This window comes from Thermobia domestica, chromosome 7, assembly GCF_964235325.1.
Source record: "Thermobia domestica chromosome 7, izTheDome1.hap1.1, whole genome shotgun sequence".
In the NCBI taxonomy this organism is placed as follows: Eukaryota; Metazoa; Arthropoda; class Insecta; order Zygentoma; family Lepismatidae; genus Thermobia; species Thermobia domestica.
In genome coordinates, this window is record NC_137460.1 from 254,128,036 (window position 1) to 254,146,862 (window position 18,827).

The 18,827-nt window shown below is 34.7% G+C and overlaps 3 protein-coding genes across 5 annotated transcripts in view; 2 read left to right on the plus strand and 1 right to left on the minus strand.

The window, feature by feature from the left end:
* Positions 1-18,827, plus strand: part of LOC145690832 (uncharacterized) — a 294,099-nt gene that overhangs the window by 127,756 nt on the left and 147,516 nt on the right. The gene's annotated exons all lie outside the window — the stretch shown is intronic.
* LOC145690834 (uncharacterized) overlaps positions 1-18,827 on the minus strand; it is an 82,925-nt gene that overhangs the window by 15,815 nt on the left and 48,283 nt on the right. The window lies entirely within an intron of this gene.
* On the plus strand, positions 4,835-13,292 carry LOC145688811 (uncharacterized). The gene is made up of 4 exons (XM_081762983.1): positions 4,835-5,030; positions 9,202-9,334; positions 10,376-11,105; positions 13,284-13,292. Exons 1-4 carry the CDS (start codon positions 4,835-4,837, stop codon positions 13,290-13,292), a joined length of 1,068 nt encoding a protein of 355 aa, XP_081619109.1.

Consider the following 18,827-nt stretch of genomic DNA (forward strand, 5'->3'; position numbering starts at 1 on the left):
ACAATAACAATAACAATTAAATTAAAAAACGGCTTAGGGCTTTGCATGGGCAGTGTGGCTACTATCTATTTTCCTATTTCATTCGTAAAGTGTTGGGTTTATAGTTTAAGCTTAAGTTAATTTAATTGACTTTAGTTGAAGCTAAAGATCGTTCGGTTTTGTTATTAATTGCTTAATTTAGACATCTCAAGAAAAACTACTAACCTGATTGCCTTTGAAGTACTTCGGTCTTGGTATGGAAGTGTCCAGATTATAATCACTAAGAATATACAGACTTGGATGTCAAATCGCGGGATCTTTCCGAAACGGGAGTTTAGTCCAGACTGTCCTCCTCGAGCTCTATCTGCAGGTCGAAAACTACCTTCCGTATTTCTTGCAATATTCTGAATTCCTATCGATGCAATTACCTCGTAGGTGACTTCCTTGTAACAAGACTTCCTTATATCTGACTCTGAAGTTTTACCATATTTCCTGGTTGCGACGTCTATAGAGCAATGTGCGTATACACGGAAGTCTGGTTTTTAAGCAACTCAAGAGATTCTTAAGTCGATGCCCTTATACACTTATACCCCTTTGATGAGGTGTTACTATCCTATATAGTTATATGGGCGTATACAAGGGTCCATTCCCTTTCATAAGATATGGGTATATTTGTGCACCCCTTTAAAAATTTGGGAGGGGTACCATGGCCCACCCCTAAATTTTGGCAGGGGTACATAGGACCACCCCCCTTAAATTTTGGAAATTGCCAAATCTAAAAATCGGACGTGGTAGCCTAGGACAATAGTATGTACCTCTATCAGTATTGGGGGTCTATGTCGTTCCCTTTCATGGGTAAAAAATTGCCAAAAATTCAAATTTCGGGAGTTTTGACCTAATTTATCCCCTTTGATGAGGTGTTACTATCCTATATAGTTATATGGGCGTATACAAGGGTCCATTCCCTTTCATAAGATATGGGTATATTTGTGCACCCCTTTAAAAATTTGGGAGGGGTACCTTGGCCCACCCCTTAAATTTTGGAAATTTCCCAATTTAAACATTTGGTATTATAGTACCGGACCCTAATATGTATTATGATAAATTTGGGTGGTCCACCTCGTTCCCTTTTAGGGGTACAAAATTGCCAAAATATAAACGTAAGCAATACGTTGTACCACGTGTTTGGTCTTTTGGCCCAATTTTTCCTCTTGGATGAGGTCCTACTATAGAGATGCCACATTGTCTTGATACTTAGTCTTCCTTTCCAAGCGCTGTTATCGGCTGAAGGAATTCCACTCTTTCGTCATCCGTAGAGCAATGTTGCCGCACTTCAGAACGCGAATCTTGCGGTCAGTACAGAACGTGCGAATTCTATACGATAGTTTCTTGTTTTTAAATCTGGCAATAGCGTAGACGACTGCAAGGTTCTCTCGCTCAGCAAAAGCTCTACCCTTATTGGCTCAACGCGTGGGTGTGTCGAGGGTGTGAGCTTTAGTTCGCATTTTTGCCACGGCTCAAGACATATTGGCAGCATAATACCTTATATGGTTATATGGTTATGTATAGGAGTCTATTCCCTATCATAATACAGGTACATTTGTGCACCCCTTTAAAAATTTGGGAGGGGTACCTTGGCCCACCCCTTAAATTTAGAAATTGTTTATTTCACACACTGTAACCAATAACCGTGAAAATAAGTGCCTCCTACCATGAAAAATATACAGTTTACCGTATTTCAAGAATAATGGTAGGAGACCGTTTTTCTGTCAGATACTTATGTCGGGCATGCGCATTGGAGAAAAAATCACATGTGCGAGGCGACGATTCACGGCGCGCAGATTCGGTTGTGTTGTGCTTTGTTTTGTTTGTGTATTGGTTGGTTGGTTTTGATTAGTGCGTGGTTTTTCTGTGTGATGTACATACTACAACTGCTGAAGATAACTTGAAAATCGAACATTAAGCAAGGTAATGTATGAAAAAGCATCATGTTAACATGTGAATTTTGTTCAGTGAGAAACAAAACTTTAGTTGCCTATGTGAAACACATGCAATTGCATTCAAATGTCCCTAATTATGCTTTTCCTTGTGGTAGACAATTCTGCACACGTACATTTAAAACATATTCGGGATTTAGATCTCATGTTTTACGTGATCATGTATTCCAGAGAAAATATGAAATAGAAAGTGTTTCCAAAGTACAGGGTATTATTAAGTGCAAAGAACCATCATGTAGCAAAAGTTTCGAAAATATCAGAACATTAATAGCACATTTGAAGGTCCATATAGATGCTTCTGATGTAATACAATGTCCTTATTTGAACTGTAGAAAAAACTTTGCAAACAAGAGTACTTTTGCATCACATGTATCAAGATATCATAGGTCAAGTATTTCAAATTCAGCAAGTGCAAGGTCAATTTGTTTCGAAGAGAAAACCGTCACAGAACAAAATCTAAGCCCACTACAAAATTGCGTGGAATGGGATTTTCAATCGGGAGAATTAGATGATAAGACTGACAATGAGTTACGTGGCTTGGAAATATATAAAAAGCAATATGAGAAGAACTTGTCTCTTTTCTATTTAAAACTGCAGGGAAAACATCTTTTACCGGCTTCAACGATTCAACATATATTAGAAGAAATAAACCTAATTCACATGTCAGCTCAGCAGTACAGTGGAAATGTCTTACGTTCTACATTAAAAGATTTACAGGTTTCGGATGATATAATTAATGCTGCAATGAGTGCTATATCCGAATCTGATCTTTTTAATAAATGCCATAACACCAAGCTCAGGAACGTCACAACACGGGATACGCTTTATTCCAAAGAGTTTGGATTCGTAAAACCAGTTCAAATATATTTGGGTCATGATGAAAACCAAAAGCCTCGTTTCGAGCAATATGTACCAATAATGGATTCTATTAAGTCTCTATATGTACATCACGGTGCCCACTTTAATTTCAGTACAAGTGGTAATTTTGCAGAGCTAGGACACAAAAACATTTACAGGGATGTCCATGATGGGTTAGTGTTTCAGTCAAATGAATTTTTCAAAGATAAATCTTTCCAGGTAATTTTATACCAAGATTCTTTCGAGGTTGTGAATCCATTGGGTTCAGCCCGAAGAAAACACAAAATTTTAGCGGTGTACTTTACTCTGGCCAATTTTGATGCTTTCAAACGTTCTATCACTGATCATATGCAGCTTGTATTGCTTTGCCCTGAGACTGATGTTAAAAGGTTTGGCCAGGATAAAGTGTTTTCTTGCTTAGTTGAGGATATTAAGCAGATGGAGGAAGAAGGGATTAGCGTATCTGATGACTTGAAAATAAAAGGAACTATTTTATGTATAGTAGGAGACAATCTAGGTTCACATTTTATTGGAGGCTTCGTTGAGAACTTCAGTTCTAATTATTGGTGTAGGTATTGTCTAGTTACCAATGAAGAATTCCAAGTATATCCTTACAAGGAATCTGACACAAGAACTGTTGAATCTTACGAAAATGAAGTTTAAAAAGTCCAAGAAAGCCCACAAACTATAGCTTCAAAAGGCATAAAATTTAATTCATGCTTTAATAATCTAACACACTTTCATGTATGTAAGCCTGGTTTGCCTCCTTGCATTGGACACGACCTATTTGAAGGTATAGTGGCGTATGATTTATTTTTGTACATTGAATATTTTGTTAAAGACCTTAAGTGGTTCACGTACAAACAATTGAATAGGCATATCAATATTTTTAAATATAAAAACTCTTATGGAAAACCTTCTGAGGTAAATACAACGTCATGCAAAGTTAGTGGTTCAGCCGTTCAAAACTGGGTTTTCTTAAGACTGCTACCATTTTTCGTTGGAAAATTTGTTCGTGATGAAACAAATGCCGTGTGGATTCTACTCATAAAATTGAAAGAAATAGTTGAGCTTGTTTGTTCTCCTACCATTTCCGTTGAGCAAGTAGCAGATCTGAAAGTACGAATTGAAGAATACTTATATGACAGAAAATATGCATTTCAAAACTCGCCCTTAAGACCCAAACATCACTTTCTGTCGCACTATCCACAGCTCATTTTGAACTTTGGCCCATTAATTAGATTATGGACTCTTAGGTTTGAAAGCAAACATTCTTACTTTAAGCGGTGTGCCAGAAATCTGCACAATTTCAAACATGTGTGTAAAACCCTGAGTAAGCGTCACCAGCTTCTACAAGCATTTTATAATGAAGGGTCATTGTTTCCTTTAGCTATTCAAGTTAAAAAAGGATTGCCGTATGAGAAGGAAGCTTGTGCTGAAGACATTCAGGAGGCTATTGCTAATAGTGACTTTGAGGATTTGCCTGGTGGAAAGGTAACTAGTAAACAAGTAGAGTTTCAAGGTACCGTGTATAGCAAGGGACAGTACGTTGCAGTAGGTGAAACATGTGATGGCTCTTTATTTGGGAAAATCCTACTTGTACTGAGCAACAATACTCAAGTATATTTTGTAGCTAGTGTTCATCAATTTTCTTATTCACATTGGTTAGGACTTTACAAGCAGGTATCAATGGAACTGAAGAAAATTTGCGTGAAAGTGTCTGAACTAGTTGATTATTACCCACTTACAGCCTACCGATACAACGCTGACGCCAGATTATATATTTCCTTGCATCACGCTTTGTGTATATAGAGTAAAACCGACCTTGTACTTCACTCAATGCAATAAAAAACAGTGAGAAAAACTTTTACTGTGTATATGATACAATGTTGTAGATTCGGTACGAGTAATTTGACAACTGTGTGTGTGTTCTGACGAATGTGTCAATATGTTACTGATATCAGTATTTTAATCCCATAACTTTTAGAAGAGAGAGAGTGATGGATGAAATTAAACTGAGAATTCTGCACGTGCTGCCAAAATTAAATGCAGTTTCATTAACGTCATTATTGGAGAAGTTGCAAGAATGTGGAGTCGAAGAGGAGGAGGATTTGAAATATATGGAGGAGCGTGATCTTCTCACAGTTTTAAAACCAATACAGGCAAGAAAACTGTTGGAGAGCTGGAAAGGAGAAGGTACGTTAGTGATTAAACACTTTATCATGATAACATTAGGGACCTTCAAAAATAGTAGATAATCATAATTTTGGATATTTTAGACACCCTGTCCTAAAAGTAGCAATTTGTAATTAAAGGTAGCTACACAATCATTAAATCCTTCCCCTTAATATTACGTAATCAAAAATCACGTTTTTCAAATATTGTAATTTTTGGGAGGTTTTCTAAAAAAAACTGCGTTTTCTAACATACTGTTCTTCCCTCTGACGCTAGAAATAGAATAGGGTATGTGAAAACGTAATAATTTGGTAAGAAGCTGTAGTCAGGTTCCATTGACAGAGTGATGGGTTTAGTTATTTGCAGTGTGGTGTGAAATACTGCGATAGACTTTACTTTTTACGACGAATCCGTTGAGGTGTATATCATGTATGTCGGACAAGGGTGTCTGTAATCCAGACATTTCCGGAAGTGACTGGAATGGAAGCCACTTTTACAAGCCAATCCAATAATATATATGAACATTCATATTTGTTAACATTTCCATAGCTATTCACAAAAGCTGCACTTATGTCCGGATAGAAAGTTATTCCAGACAATAGTCCGTATATGTCCGAAAGTGAAGCGGCTCGTGATTAATTCGGACACTATTGCCCGGACTTGGTAATCCAGAAATAACCGAAGTGACTGCTTTGGATTCTACTTTTGAAAGCCAATCCAATAATGTATAAAAATTAATCTTTGATAACATTTTTGTAGCTAAACCCAAAAACTGCTCTTCTCTCCGGATTGAAACTTAGTCCGGACATGTTCGATAGATTTTACTCTTCACGATCGATCCGTTGGTATATATATATATATATATATATATATATATATATATATATATATATATATATGTATATGTCAAATAACCCTAAAAGTAATCCAGACATTGTTGTTCCAAAGTTACTGCTGTGGATTGCACTATTCAAGGCTAATCTCATAATATAGCAATAATAAGCCATATCTAATAGCATTTTCATTGCTAAACCCAAAATTTGTACCTGTAATTGGAAATGTCGTGAAGTTTTTACAACCTATCTCTCTTAACTAGTATTTACCGTTGTCGTTTGCTTTTCTATGTACTTTGATATGTTAAGGAACTATCTAGCATGTTTTATTATTTTACAGTAACTAAGAAAGACGATTTTCCATAATGTGTACCACTGGTTGTATAATGTCTTCCTTTCTTATCATGTAAGTCATAACGAGATCAAAGGTACATGAATATCACCATTATTCTTCATGTAAATCATTGGCAATGATAGCAGAGGAAAGGAGTCTTTCTTTACTTTTAGCTATCAGTTTAACTTTATTTATTTATTTACGTTACGTCCTTGCAGATTGTGAAATGTCATGTAAGACACGAGATATTCACAAGTTTTTTCGACAATTTATTTCCAATTTCCTTGGTGGTCGGCAGTTTCGGATAAGGGGAGACGAGGTAGGGATTTTTAGTGTATTGAAGATCCATGCAACCCCTCACGACGCTCCGGGGTGAAAATTGAACACCGCGACTATGATCGTACTCATCCTGGCCAGAGGATTTACGCCCCTCCTACTCGCGACAGAAACGTTTCCCCAGTATGCGGTTTGCCCTGTTCAACGCAGAATCAAAACGCATGTTAGCTTTTAAAACAAAAAAAGAAAGAAAAAAACTGATTCTTCTTCATTTAAGGAAATATTTACAAACCGTGGATCGGATAATCGATTTTTTTTTAAAGGTAGATTCTGAGAAAGTTCCGATTCCGAAATGTGTTTAAGTAAGAACAATATTTTGCTCAAGATTTTATTTTCAGAGTGGCCTCAAATCGCACTTTTGAGAAGCTAATTTTCAAAACTTTCCCGTGGGAGGACCCCCGGCTCGAACACTACCAAATGGAAATTCTGAGTAAATATCCATATGTGCAACAAATAAATGTGTTTTGGGGTAATGCACCATTTACATTGAGGGGGAGGGGGACGATTTTTAAAGAGCGACTAATCAATTCACACTTTACTGTACTTAAATTTTACATGATCTGCTTTTGAATGTACGGGAAATTTTGCTCTCCAAGGCTGTTGGACACCCTGATTTTTTTTTTTTTTAATACTGGGATTTTGGTAAAAGCTATACTGGAAATATATAACTAGAATTCCTAAACTCAATATCTGTTGATACCCTGAAGAATTGCCTTTTAAAAATAAAAAAGAATTTTGAAAACCCTGTATATTTTTTCGATTTGTACCCAAATTTCGGTGGGCACAAGAGAATACTTCCAAAAAGATTACCCTATGAATTTTGTCCAAATCGGTTGAGTACGGGCGGAGATATAGGCCGGGTAACACAAAAATTAACTTTGAAAAAATACAAAAATATTTAAAACCCCCATGTATATTTTTCTCTACAGTGTAAAAACAGGCGGGACTAAACTAAGTATCATTAGAAGCCTACCCACAAAATTTGGAGTATCGATTGAATAAATTTCGAATTTACAGAAATATCCATTTCGAAACCTACCTGCGCCTGTAAGTCTTGCCGAAAGTAATTGTTTCAATATATATCTAATTTGCGAACAGGTGGGTATCCACACTCAGGTTCTTTCGAAAGAAAATTTGACTTCAGACCAGGGTTGGCTGGTTTAAACCAGCTGGTTTTTTCAAAAAAACCAACTGGTTTAAACCAAAAAGAAAAATGCTTTAAATCGTGTGAACTTCATGGTGACGTTTCCACATATCAAACCATCTGCATTAGTTTTATCTCCTTTTCACCTTTTAATCAAGGTGTCCCACGTTCAATTCTCGGTCGAATCGAACCATAACCCTTCTTTCATGTGTAAACCCAGTAGCGGTTTGGATGCCACTTTTAAAGCGAAAGTCGTCTTTATTACCTCGGTATTACATAAAGATGTTAAACCTAAATATACGAAACGAAGCCAAATTGTATGTTTGTGCTTGCCTGAATGCTTGTTGCTTTATAAAGAAGCAAAGGTGCCTAAATATATTGATAGACATTGGCAAAATTTATCGACTGCCTACGTAGCTTCCAACATTAGCTTAGATTGGACTTCGTTTTAATTTTATTGAATGATATCTACATACTAAATTTGGAATTTAATACCTCAGTTTTAGCGTACTGATTATGATACGTTGACCTTAGATTTTACATGCAAAGCAATAACAGGATTTGCTTTGCATTTAAAGTAATAACAGGATTTTCCCAATGGCTTCCGCGGGAGTTTCCCGAATTGTATGTAATTCTGTATAATGGTTTCACTTGTGCAACTATTTATCTTTTTGTCCTAAAATGATTCTTGACAATTATATTAACAAGTATGTAAAGATCAGTAAAACGTATTTTTATCAGGAGTCCTTCGTGAGTGAGTCGACAGACTTTGTATTTGTGGCCAATTAGTCCCGGTTTGGAGTCCAAATGGAGGACAATTTCTCTCGGATGTAAGCAGGGAAGCTGTTTGGATCCCGCTTTAAGCTTATAAAGACCCCTTCCAGCATAACCCTGTCGTTGCATAATAACAGCAAGGCGAAAGAGACTTATTTCTGTCCATATGTAATATAAATACATAGAACAAATTATTAAAAAAAAAAAAAAAACTGGTTTAACAAACAAACATAAAAAACGTTTTTTTTTTTGTTTTTCCAATAAAAACCATGGCTTTTGCCAACCCTGCTTCACACCCAACTAGGTGAACCCTGTCTTGATATCTTCATTTATTAACACGTTATGGCTAAAAGAAAGAAAAAAAAAACAGGTTTCGAATTTTGTTCTTTGAACACACGGCCCTCTCCCATCGATATATATTGGGGATGGGATTGATATTCTGGGAATATGTAACTTATATTGTACCTAATCACTGGAGCACAGGACCAAAGCAATTCGGGATGGGGATTGATTTTGCATCAATCTCTTTTTTCGCGTCACCCCTTTCCTTCCTCATCTTCACCCACGAGATGTCAGCAATTCTGGAAACTAGTCACTCCCTCATGCGAATGCGTATTTCCTGGTATATTTTTAGTGCAGTAATGTTAAGTGTATAAAACCCGCTGTCTAGTTTACATACATGCATAAAAGTATCATTTGAGTTATTCTCGTGCATTGGAATGATTATTGTTGTCATGTTGCTGACATGATTTTTGTTATGGGTATTTTCAGGACAAGCGAAAACACAAGAAGTACCGCCCACAACCCGGGAAGAGAACAATGGGCCCATACTTAATGAACAGGTTAAACCAATATCAGTTTCAAACGTAGATCCTGACTGGGCGAATAAATTTGAAATTCCGTGGCAAGCAATGCCACCTGGATTATTTAATTTTCATTACATGCGCAACAAACATGCACAGCCTAGGAACATTATAATTCAAAATAATGAAATAGAATATGTAAACTCAACTAAGTTCTTAGGAATTTGGATAGATAAAAATCTTTCCTCGGATGTGCAGATAACTAAGCTTAGTAAAAAATTAAACCAAATATATTTCGCAATTAAAGTTCTTAAAAATGTTTTAAGAGAGTCTACTTTAAAAACAATTTACTTTGGATTATTCCAATCGAATTTAACATATGGTATTATATTTTGGGGAAATACACACAAGGTCAAAGTCATCTTTACGATACAGAAACGAATAATAAGATTGATGGCAACTGCTAAACCAAAAGATCATTGCAAACCAATATTTAAAAAACTTCGTATACTTCCAGTACCCTGTTTGTATATTTTAAATCTATTGATATTTGTAAAGAAACACCTACAAGGTATCCTTACGCGAGTAGAACAGCAACATGATCATGACACAAGAAACAAAGAAAACTTTTCTATTGTAGAACACAGAACAGTATTATATGAAAAAGGATGTAAATACGCGGGTATCATGCTTTACAATAAACTTCCGAAAGAAATAAAAACTCAGGACTCTGTTGCTAAATTCAAAAAAGAACTTCAGAAATATTTATTACAACATTGCTTTTACTCGGTAGAGGAATACATGAACTGCTAAGTAAATAGAAACGTTACAGGATATACAGTAAATCAATGTCATTACTTGCTTTTAGCATTACATATTTGTTGGAGGGTTTCTAAATACACTGCAAGTAATAATTGCTAAGTTTATTTTTAACAATGATGTCATGTAAAATGTATAGTGTAATAAGATGTAAGAAGTAAGGCTTAATTACTAACCTAGTGTATGTAATTTTCACTATTATTGTTTCTTTTACTTCTGTATTCATATATAAATGACGTGTCCGCTTCATATGCATTGTATTACAGTGCTAAATGTATGAAAAAAGGACGAAATAAATACAATACAATACAATTATTAAATAGTTTGAAACGAGGTGAGAGACCTAACCCAAAATTTAGAAGAGAAATGGTTAGAGTAGTTGTGAATCATATTCACAGAATATGTAAAAGACCTCAGAAACGGCATACCAACATCATAGCCCGAAAAATTGAACAAAAGTATCCTGAGTCATTCGAAGATAAAATTCAAGGTATAATTGTTGGAAGCGGATGGAGTTCTCTTCAGCAGGAACTAACCGCACGGTCAGAAAATTTGAACAGGGCCATTGATCCTGTGAGAACAACTGCAGATACAGAGGTGCGGAATAAAGCAACACGGCAGGTTTCAAGAGATTCTTACGGGTGTGTCAACTGGCAGCCCGAAAAACCAGATGATAATGATAATGAAGCTAACGAATATTATCAACAAAGAGTATTGATAAATTCGGGAGCATCCATACCAGACATTATGTCGAAATTTCCATCCCTTCTGCAAGTTAATGAACTGTTAACTCATGTAGAGAAACTGACTTCCTTCAAGATAAGGGATGCATTAGAGAATGCTTTTTGCAACAAGGGTCCACGGATCTTTACATTTTTTGAGAGATCAAATGTTGAACGGGTTCGGAAAGCAATAAGTGAAATATACAATTACGCTGAAAGTACTGCTGATGACCATGCACAAGGTTTGGATGTAAATAGAGATCCAGGAGCAATAGTTCATCTGCTGGAAACCTATTTTGGTGAAAGCGGAATTCTTTTTAAATTCGTTGAGGTAAGCATCTTTCATATATATATATATATATATATATATATATATATATATATTCGTTTTAAGATTTTTTTGTGTGTGTGAAGAGGAACATAAATGACAACGAGTGTGTGTTAGGCTATATAGTGATATGTAATCATTATTTATTGTTCATTATCTAGTACAGTTTATGCACTGACCTGAAAAAGTCAGAAACTTTAGCACTAAAAAGAAGGAAAAAAAAGAAACTTGAAATTTTACAGAAAACTTCAAAAACTTGAAATTGTCAGGGAATTTTTATTTTACACTTTTTGTTTTTATCATGCATTTTAAACCTTTATTTTGACACAGTAAGTGCGTATCATGTAATAACGCCATCTTAAAGAAGTATAGCGACTTGTCGATGATATTCACTTTTCGGTTTTTAAAACGCCTTTCAGAACAGGGTTTTCAATGACAGAATTCATGCAATTGATTTCGGTATTCAGGTCATTAGAATGCTCTTGCCTGCATTAAGACAATAGCAGAGTTTGAGAAGTCTGAGGATATCATTACGACGAGTTACGACTAAAGTTTCAGAACTCTTATGAATCTGTAACTTTTTACTACCAGAACAACAGTTGTTATATTGTGTTCGGATACTTACAAAAATGTCATGCGTTGCACATAAATATTGTAAGCCTTGTTCGGAAACTAGAGCACTTGTTTCCACTCTTATTATTATTGCAACACTGAGTTTAGATACAATGCTCATATTAGTCAGCTATCAAATGAGGACTCAATTATTAACCACGATTCAAATTAAGAGTCAATTAATCACTTGTGAATATAAACATATTTAAGGCAAATTGACAGAAAAATTGATTGCGTCACTTTCAACTCTGACTTCGATGATTTGAGAGAGATAATTATGAATATGTCGAAAAGAAATTCTTCATTTAAATACAGACTCTGTCGATGAGAATTTGTAACCCATATTTGGACAAGATTTTAAGATCCGTTGAAAAAGTTGGCCGTGGCGCGGGGGTTTGGGAGGTAGTGTGTGTTTGTGTGTATTTAAAAATTGGAAGTTTGCGTAAAGTAATCTAGAAAATCTGAAAAAATCAGGGAATATATTACAGCCAAACTAGAAGGAACCAAGCATTAGTAGTAGATTTAACGTATCCCCCTTTTGCAAAACATTTACATGAGTACGTTTGATTATATAATTCAGTACGTTTTAGACTTTATTACATTGTTATTTTTGTCATTTATATCAATTTAATTTTTGATCTAGTTGAATAGGTTCGCTTGATATAACTACTGAAACAATCAATTGTACTACATTTGTAATTCAAACTCGTTATTTGATGGCTAAATTACATGTAAGACCAAATGCCGTTGCAAAACTACAAGCATTACAAACGCCACAGTTTTATTTTTATTTTTTTTTTTTTTATATTCAACGGTTGAGTTTGTTTCAATTGATGCCTTATATCTTCAGAAAGAACTAGTCCAGCTTTTTTTTCTAATCATTGTGCGATTTGCCAATCAACATAATTTGTTCGTAATAATATTTCAGTTACTTCCGCATATAATATCATATAAGATATACTTGCTCATCATAATAATAATAATAATAATAATAATAATAATAATAATAATAATAATAATAATAATAATAACTTGAAAATAATGGCACTAAACTCAACTGATGAGCAAGTATATCTTATATGATATTATATGCGGAAGTAACTGAAATATTATTACGAACAAATTATGTTGATTGGCAAATCGCACAATGATTAGAAAAAAAAGCTGGACTAGTTCTTTCTGAAGATATAAGGCATCAATTGAAACAAACTCAACCGTTGAATATAAAAAAAAAAAAAAATAAAAATAAAACTGTGGCGTTTGTAATGCTTGTAGTTTTGCAACGGCATTTGGTCTTACATGTAATTTAGCCATCAAATAACGAGTTTGAATTACAAATGTAGTACAATTGATTGTTTCAGTAGTTATATCAAGCGAACCTATTCAACTAGATCAAAAATTAAATTGATATAAATGACAAAAATAACAATGTAATAAAGTCTAAAACGTACTGAATTATATAATCAAACGTACTCATGTAAATGTTTTGCAAAAGGGGGATACGTTAAATCTACTACTAATGCTTGGTTCCTTCTAGTTTGGCTGTAATATATTCCCTGATTTTTTCAGATTTTCTAGATTACTTTACGCAAACTTCCAATTTTTAAATACACACAAACACACACTACCTCCCAAACCCCCGCGCCACGGCCAACTTTTTCAACGGATCTTAAAATCTTGTCCAAATATGGGTTACAAATTCTCATCGACAGAGTCTGTATTTAAATGAAGAATTTCTTTTCGACATATTCATAATTATCTCTCTCAAATCATCGAAGTCAGAGTTGAAAGTGACGCAATCAATTTTTCTGTCAATTTGCCTTAAATATGTTTATATTCACAAGTGATTAATTGACTCTTAATTTGAATCGTGGTTAATAATTGAGTCCTCATTTGATAGCTGACTAATATGAGCATTGTATCTAAACTCAGTGTTGCAATAATAATAAGAGTGGAAACAAGTGCTCTAGTTTCCGAACAAGGCTTACAATATTTATGTGCAACGCATGACATTTTTGTAAGTATCCGAACACAATATAACAACTGTTGTTCTGGTAGTAAAAAGTTACAGATTCATAAGAGTTCTGAAACTTTAGTCGTAACTCGTCGTAATGATATCCTCAGACTTCTCAAACTCTGCTATTGTCTTAATGCAGGCAAGAGCATTCTAATGACCTGAATACCGAAATCAATTGCATGAATTCTGTCATTGAAAACCCTGTTCTGAAAGGCGTTTTAAAAACCGAAAAGTGAATATCATCGACAAGTCGCTATACTTCTTTAAGATGGCGTTATTACATGATACGCACTTACTGTGTCAAAATAAAGGTTTAAAATGCATGATAAAAACAAAAAGTGTAAAATAAAAATTCCCTGACAATTTCAAGTTTTTGAAGTTTTCTGTAAAATTTCAAGTTTCTTTTTTTTCCTTCTTTTTAGTGCTAAAGTTTCTGACTTTTTCAGGTCAGTGCATAAACTGTACTAGATAATGAACAATAAATAATGATTACATATCACTATATAGCCTAACACACACTCGTTGTCATTTATGTTCCTCTTCACACACACAAAAAAATCTTAAAACGAATATATATATATATATATATATATATATATATATATATATATGAAAGATGCTTACCTCAACGAATTTAAAAAGAATTCCGCTTTCACCAAAATAGGTTTCCAGCAGATGAACTATTGCTCCTGGATCTCTATTTACATCCAAACCTTGTGCATGGTCATCAGCAGTACTTTCAGCGTAATTGTATATTTCACTTATTGCTTTCCGAACCCGTTCAACATTTGATCTCTCAAAAAATGTAAAGATCCGTGGACCCTTGTTGCAAAAAGCATTCTCTAATGCATCCCTTATCTTGAAGGAAGTCAGTTTCTCTACATGAGTTAACAGTTCATTAACTTGCAGAAGGGATGGAAATTTCGACATAATGTCTGGTATGGATGCTCCCGAATTTATCAATACTCTTTGTTGATAATATTCGTTAGCTTCATTATCATTATCATCTGGTTTTTCGGGCTGCCAGTTGACACACCCGTAAGAATCTCTTGAAACCTGCCGTGTTGCTTTATTCCGCACCTCTGTATCTGCAGTTGTTCTCACAGGATCAATGGCCCTGTTCAAATTTTCTGACCGTGCGGTTAGTTCCTGCTGAAGAGAACTCCATCCGCTTCCAACAATTATACCTTGAATTTTATCTTCGAATGACTCAGGATACTTTTGTTCAATTTTTCGGGCTATGATGTTGGTATGCCGTTTCTGAGGTCTTTTACATATTCTGTGAATATGATTCACAACTACTCTAACCATTTCTCTTCTAAATTTTGGGTTAGGTCTCTCACCTCGTTTCAAACTATTTAATAATTGTATTGTATTGTATTTATTTCGTCCTTTTTTCATACATTTAGCACTGTAATACAATGCATATGAAGCGGACACGTCATTTATATATGAATACAGAAGTAAAAGAAACAATAATAGTGAAAATTACATACACTAGGTTAGTAATTAAGCCTTACTTCTTACATCTTATTACACTATACATTTTACATGACATCATTGTTAAAAATAAACTTAGCAATTATTACTTGCAGTGTATTTAGAAACCCTCCAACAAATATGTAATGCTAAAAGCAAGTAATGACATTGATTTACTGTATATCCTGTAACGTTTCTATTTACTTAGCAGTTCATGTATTCCTCTACCGAGTAAAAGCAATGTTGTAATAAATATTTCTGAAGTTCTTTTTTGAATTTAGCAACAGAGTCCTGAGTTTTTATTTCTTTCGGAAGTTTATTGTAAAGCATGATACCCGCGTATTTACATCCTTTTTCATATAATACTGTTCTGTGTTCTACAATAGAAAAGTTTTCTTTGTTTCTTGTGTCATGATCATGTTGCTGTTCTACTCGCGTAAGGATACCTTGTAGGTGTTTCTTTACAAATATCAATAGATTTAAAATATACAAACAGGGTACTGGAAGTATACGAAGTTTTTTAAATATTGGTTTGCAATGATCTTTTGGTTTAGCAGTTGCCATCAATCTTATTATTCGTTTCTGTATCGTAAAGATGACTTTGACCTTGTGTGTATTTCCCCAAAATATAATACCATATGTTAAATTCGATTGGAATAATCCAAAGTAAATTGTTTTTAAAGTAGACTCTCTTAAAACATTTTTAAGAACTTTAATTGCGAAATATATTTGGTTTAATTTTTTACTAAGCTTAGTTATCTGCACATCCGAGGAAAGATTTTTATCTATCCAAATTCCTAAGAACTTAGTTGAGTTTACATATTCTATTTCATTATTTTGAATTATAATGTTCCTAGGCTGTGCATGTTTGTTGCGCATGTAATGAAAATTAAATAATCCAGGTGGCATTGCTTGCCACGGAATTTCAAATTTATTCGCCCAGTCAGGATCTACGTTTGAAACTGATATTGGTTTAACCTGTTCATTAAGTATGGGCCCATTGTTCTCTTCCCGGGTTGTGGGCGGTACTTCTTGTGTTTTCGCTTGTCCTGAAAATACCCATAACAAAAATCATGTCAGCAACATGACAACAATAATCATTCCAATGCACGAGAATAACTCAAATGATACTTTTATGCATGTATGTAAACTAGACAGCGGGTTTTATACACTTAACATTACTGCACTAAAAATATACCAGGAAATACGCATTCGCATGAGGGAGTGACTAGTTTCCAGAATTGCTGACATCTCGTGGGTGAAGATGAGGAAGGAAAGGGGTGACGCGAAAAAAGAGATTGATGCAAAATCAATCCCCATCCCGAATTGCTTTGGTCCTGTGCTCCAGTGATTAGGTACAATATAAGTTACATATTCCCAGAATATCAATCCCATCCCCAATATATATCGATGGGAGAGGGCCGTGTGTTCAAAGAACAAAATTCGAAACCTGTTTTTTTTTTCTTTCTTTTAGCCATAACGTGTTAATAAATGAAGATATCAAGACAGGGTTCACCTAGTTGGGTGTGAAGCAGGGTTGGCAAAAGCCATGGTTTTTATTGGAAAAACAAAAAAAAAACGTTTTTTATGTTTGTTTGTTAAACCAGTTTTTTTTTTTTTTTTTTTAATAATTTGTTCTATGTATTTATATTACATATGGACAGAAATAAGTCTCTTTCGCCTTGCTGTTATTATGCAACGACAGGGTTATGCTGGAAGGGGTCTTTATAAGCTTAAAGCGGGATCCAAACAGCTTCCCTGCTTACATCCGAGAGAAATTGTCCTCCATTTGGACTCCAAACCGGGACTAATTGGCCACAAATACAAAGTCTGTCGACTCACTCACGAAGGACTCCTGATAAAAATACGTTTTACTGATCTTTACATACTTGTTAATATAATTGTCAAGAATCATTTTAGGACAAAAAGATAAATAGTTGCACAAGTGAAACCATTATACAGAATTACATACAATTCGGGAAACTCCCGCGGAAGCCATTGGGAAAATCCTGTTATTACTTTAAATGCAAAGCAAATCCTGTTATTGCTTTGCATGTAAAATCTAAGGTCAACGTATCATAATCAGTACGCTAAAACTGAGGTATTAAATTCCAAATTTAGTATGTAGATATCATTCAATAAAATTAAAACGAAGTCCAATCTAAGCTAATGTTGGAAGCTACGTAGGCAGTCGATAAATTTTGCCAATGTCTATCAATATATTTAGGCACCTTTGCTTCTTTATAAAGCAACAAGCATTCAGGCAAGCACAAACATACAATTTGGCTTCGTTTCGTATATTTAGGTTTAACATCTTTATGTAATACCGAGGTAATAAAGACGACTTTCGCTTTAAAAGTGGCATCCAAACCGCTACTGGGTTTACACATGAAAGAAGGGTTATGGTTCGATTCGACCGAGAATTGAACGTGGGACACCTTGATTAAAAGGTGAAAAGGAGATAAAACTAATGCAGATGGTTTGATATGTGGAAACGTCACCATGAAGTTCACACGATTTAAAGCATTTTTCTTTTTGGTTTAAACCAGTTGGTTTTTTGAAAAAACCAGCTGGTTTAAACCAGCCAACCCTGGTCTGAAGTCAAATTTTCTTTCGAAAGAACCTGAGTGTGGATACCCACCTGTTCGCAAATTAGATATATATTGAAACAATTACTTTCGGCAAGACTTACAGGCGCAGGTAGGTTTCGAAATGGATATTTCTGTAAATTCGAAATTTATTCAATCGATACTCCAAATTTTGTGGGTAGGCTTCTAATGATACTTAGTTTAGTCCCGCCTGTTTTTACACTGTAGAGAAAAATATACATGGGGGTTTTAAATATTTTTGTATTTTTTCAAAGTTAATTTTTGTGTTACCCGGCCTATATCTCCGCCCGTACTCAACCGATTTGGACAAAATTCATAGGGTAATCTTTTTGGAAGTATTCTCTTGTGCCCACCGAAATTTGGGTACAAATCGAAAAAATATACAGGGTTTTCAAAATTCTTTTTTATTTTTAAAAGGCAATTCTTCAGGGTATCAACAGATATTGAGTTTAGGAATTCTAGTTATATATTTCCAGTATAGCTTTTACCAAAATCCCAGTATTAAAAAAAAAAAAAATCAGGGTGTCCAACAGCCTTGGAGAGCAAAATTTCCCGTACATTCAAAAGCAGATCATGTAAAATTTAAGTACAGTAAAGTGTGAATTGATTAGTCGCTCTTTAAAAATCGTCCCCCTCCCCCTCAATGTAAATGGTGCATTACCCCAAAACACATTTATTTGTTGCACATATGGATATTTACTCAGAATTTCCATTTGGTAGTGTTCGAGCCGGGGGTCCTCCCACGGGAAAGTTTTGAAAATTAGCTTCTCAAAAGTGCGATTTGAGGCCACTCTGAAAATAAAATCTTGAGCAAAATATTGTTCTTACTTAAACACATTTCGGAATCGGAACTTTCTCAGAATCTACCTTTAAAAAAAAATCGATTATCCGATCCACGGTTTGTAAATATTTCCTTAAATGAAGAAGAATCAGTTTTTTTCTTTCTTTTTTTGTTTTAAAAGCTAACATGCGTTTTGATTCTGCGTTGAACAGGGCAAACCGCATACT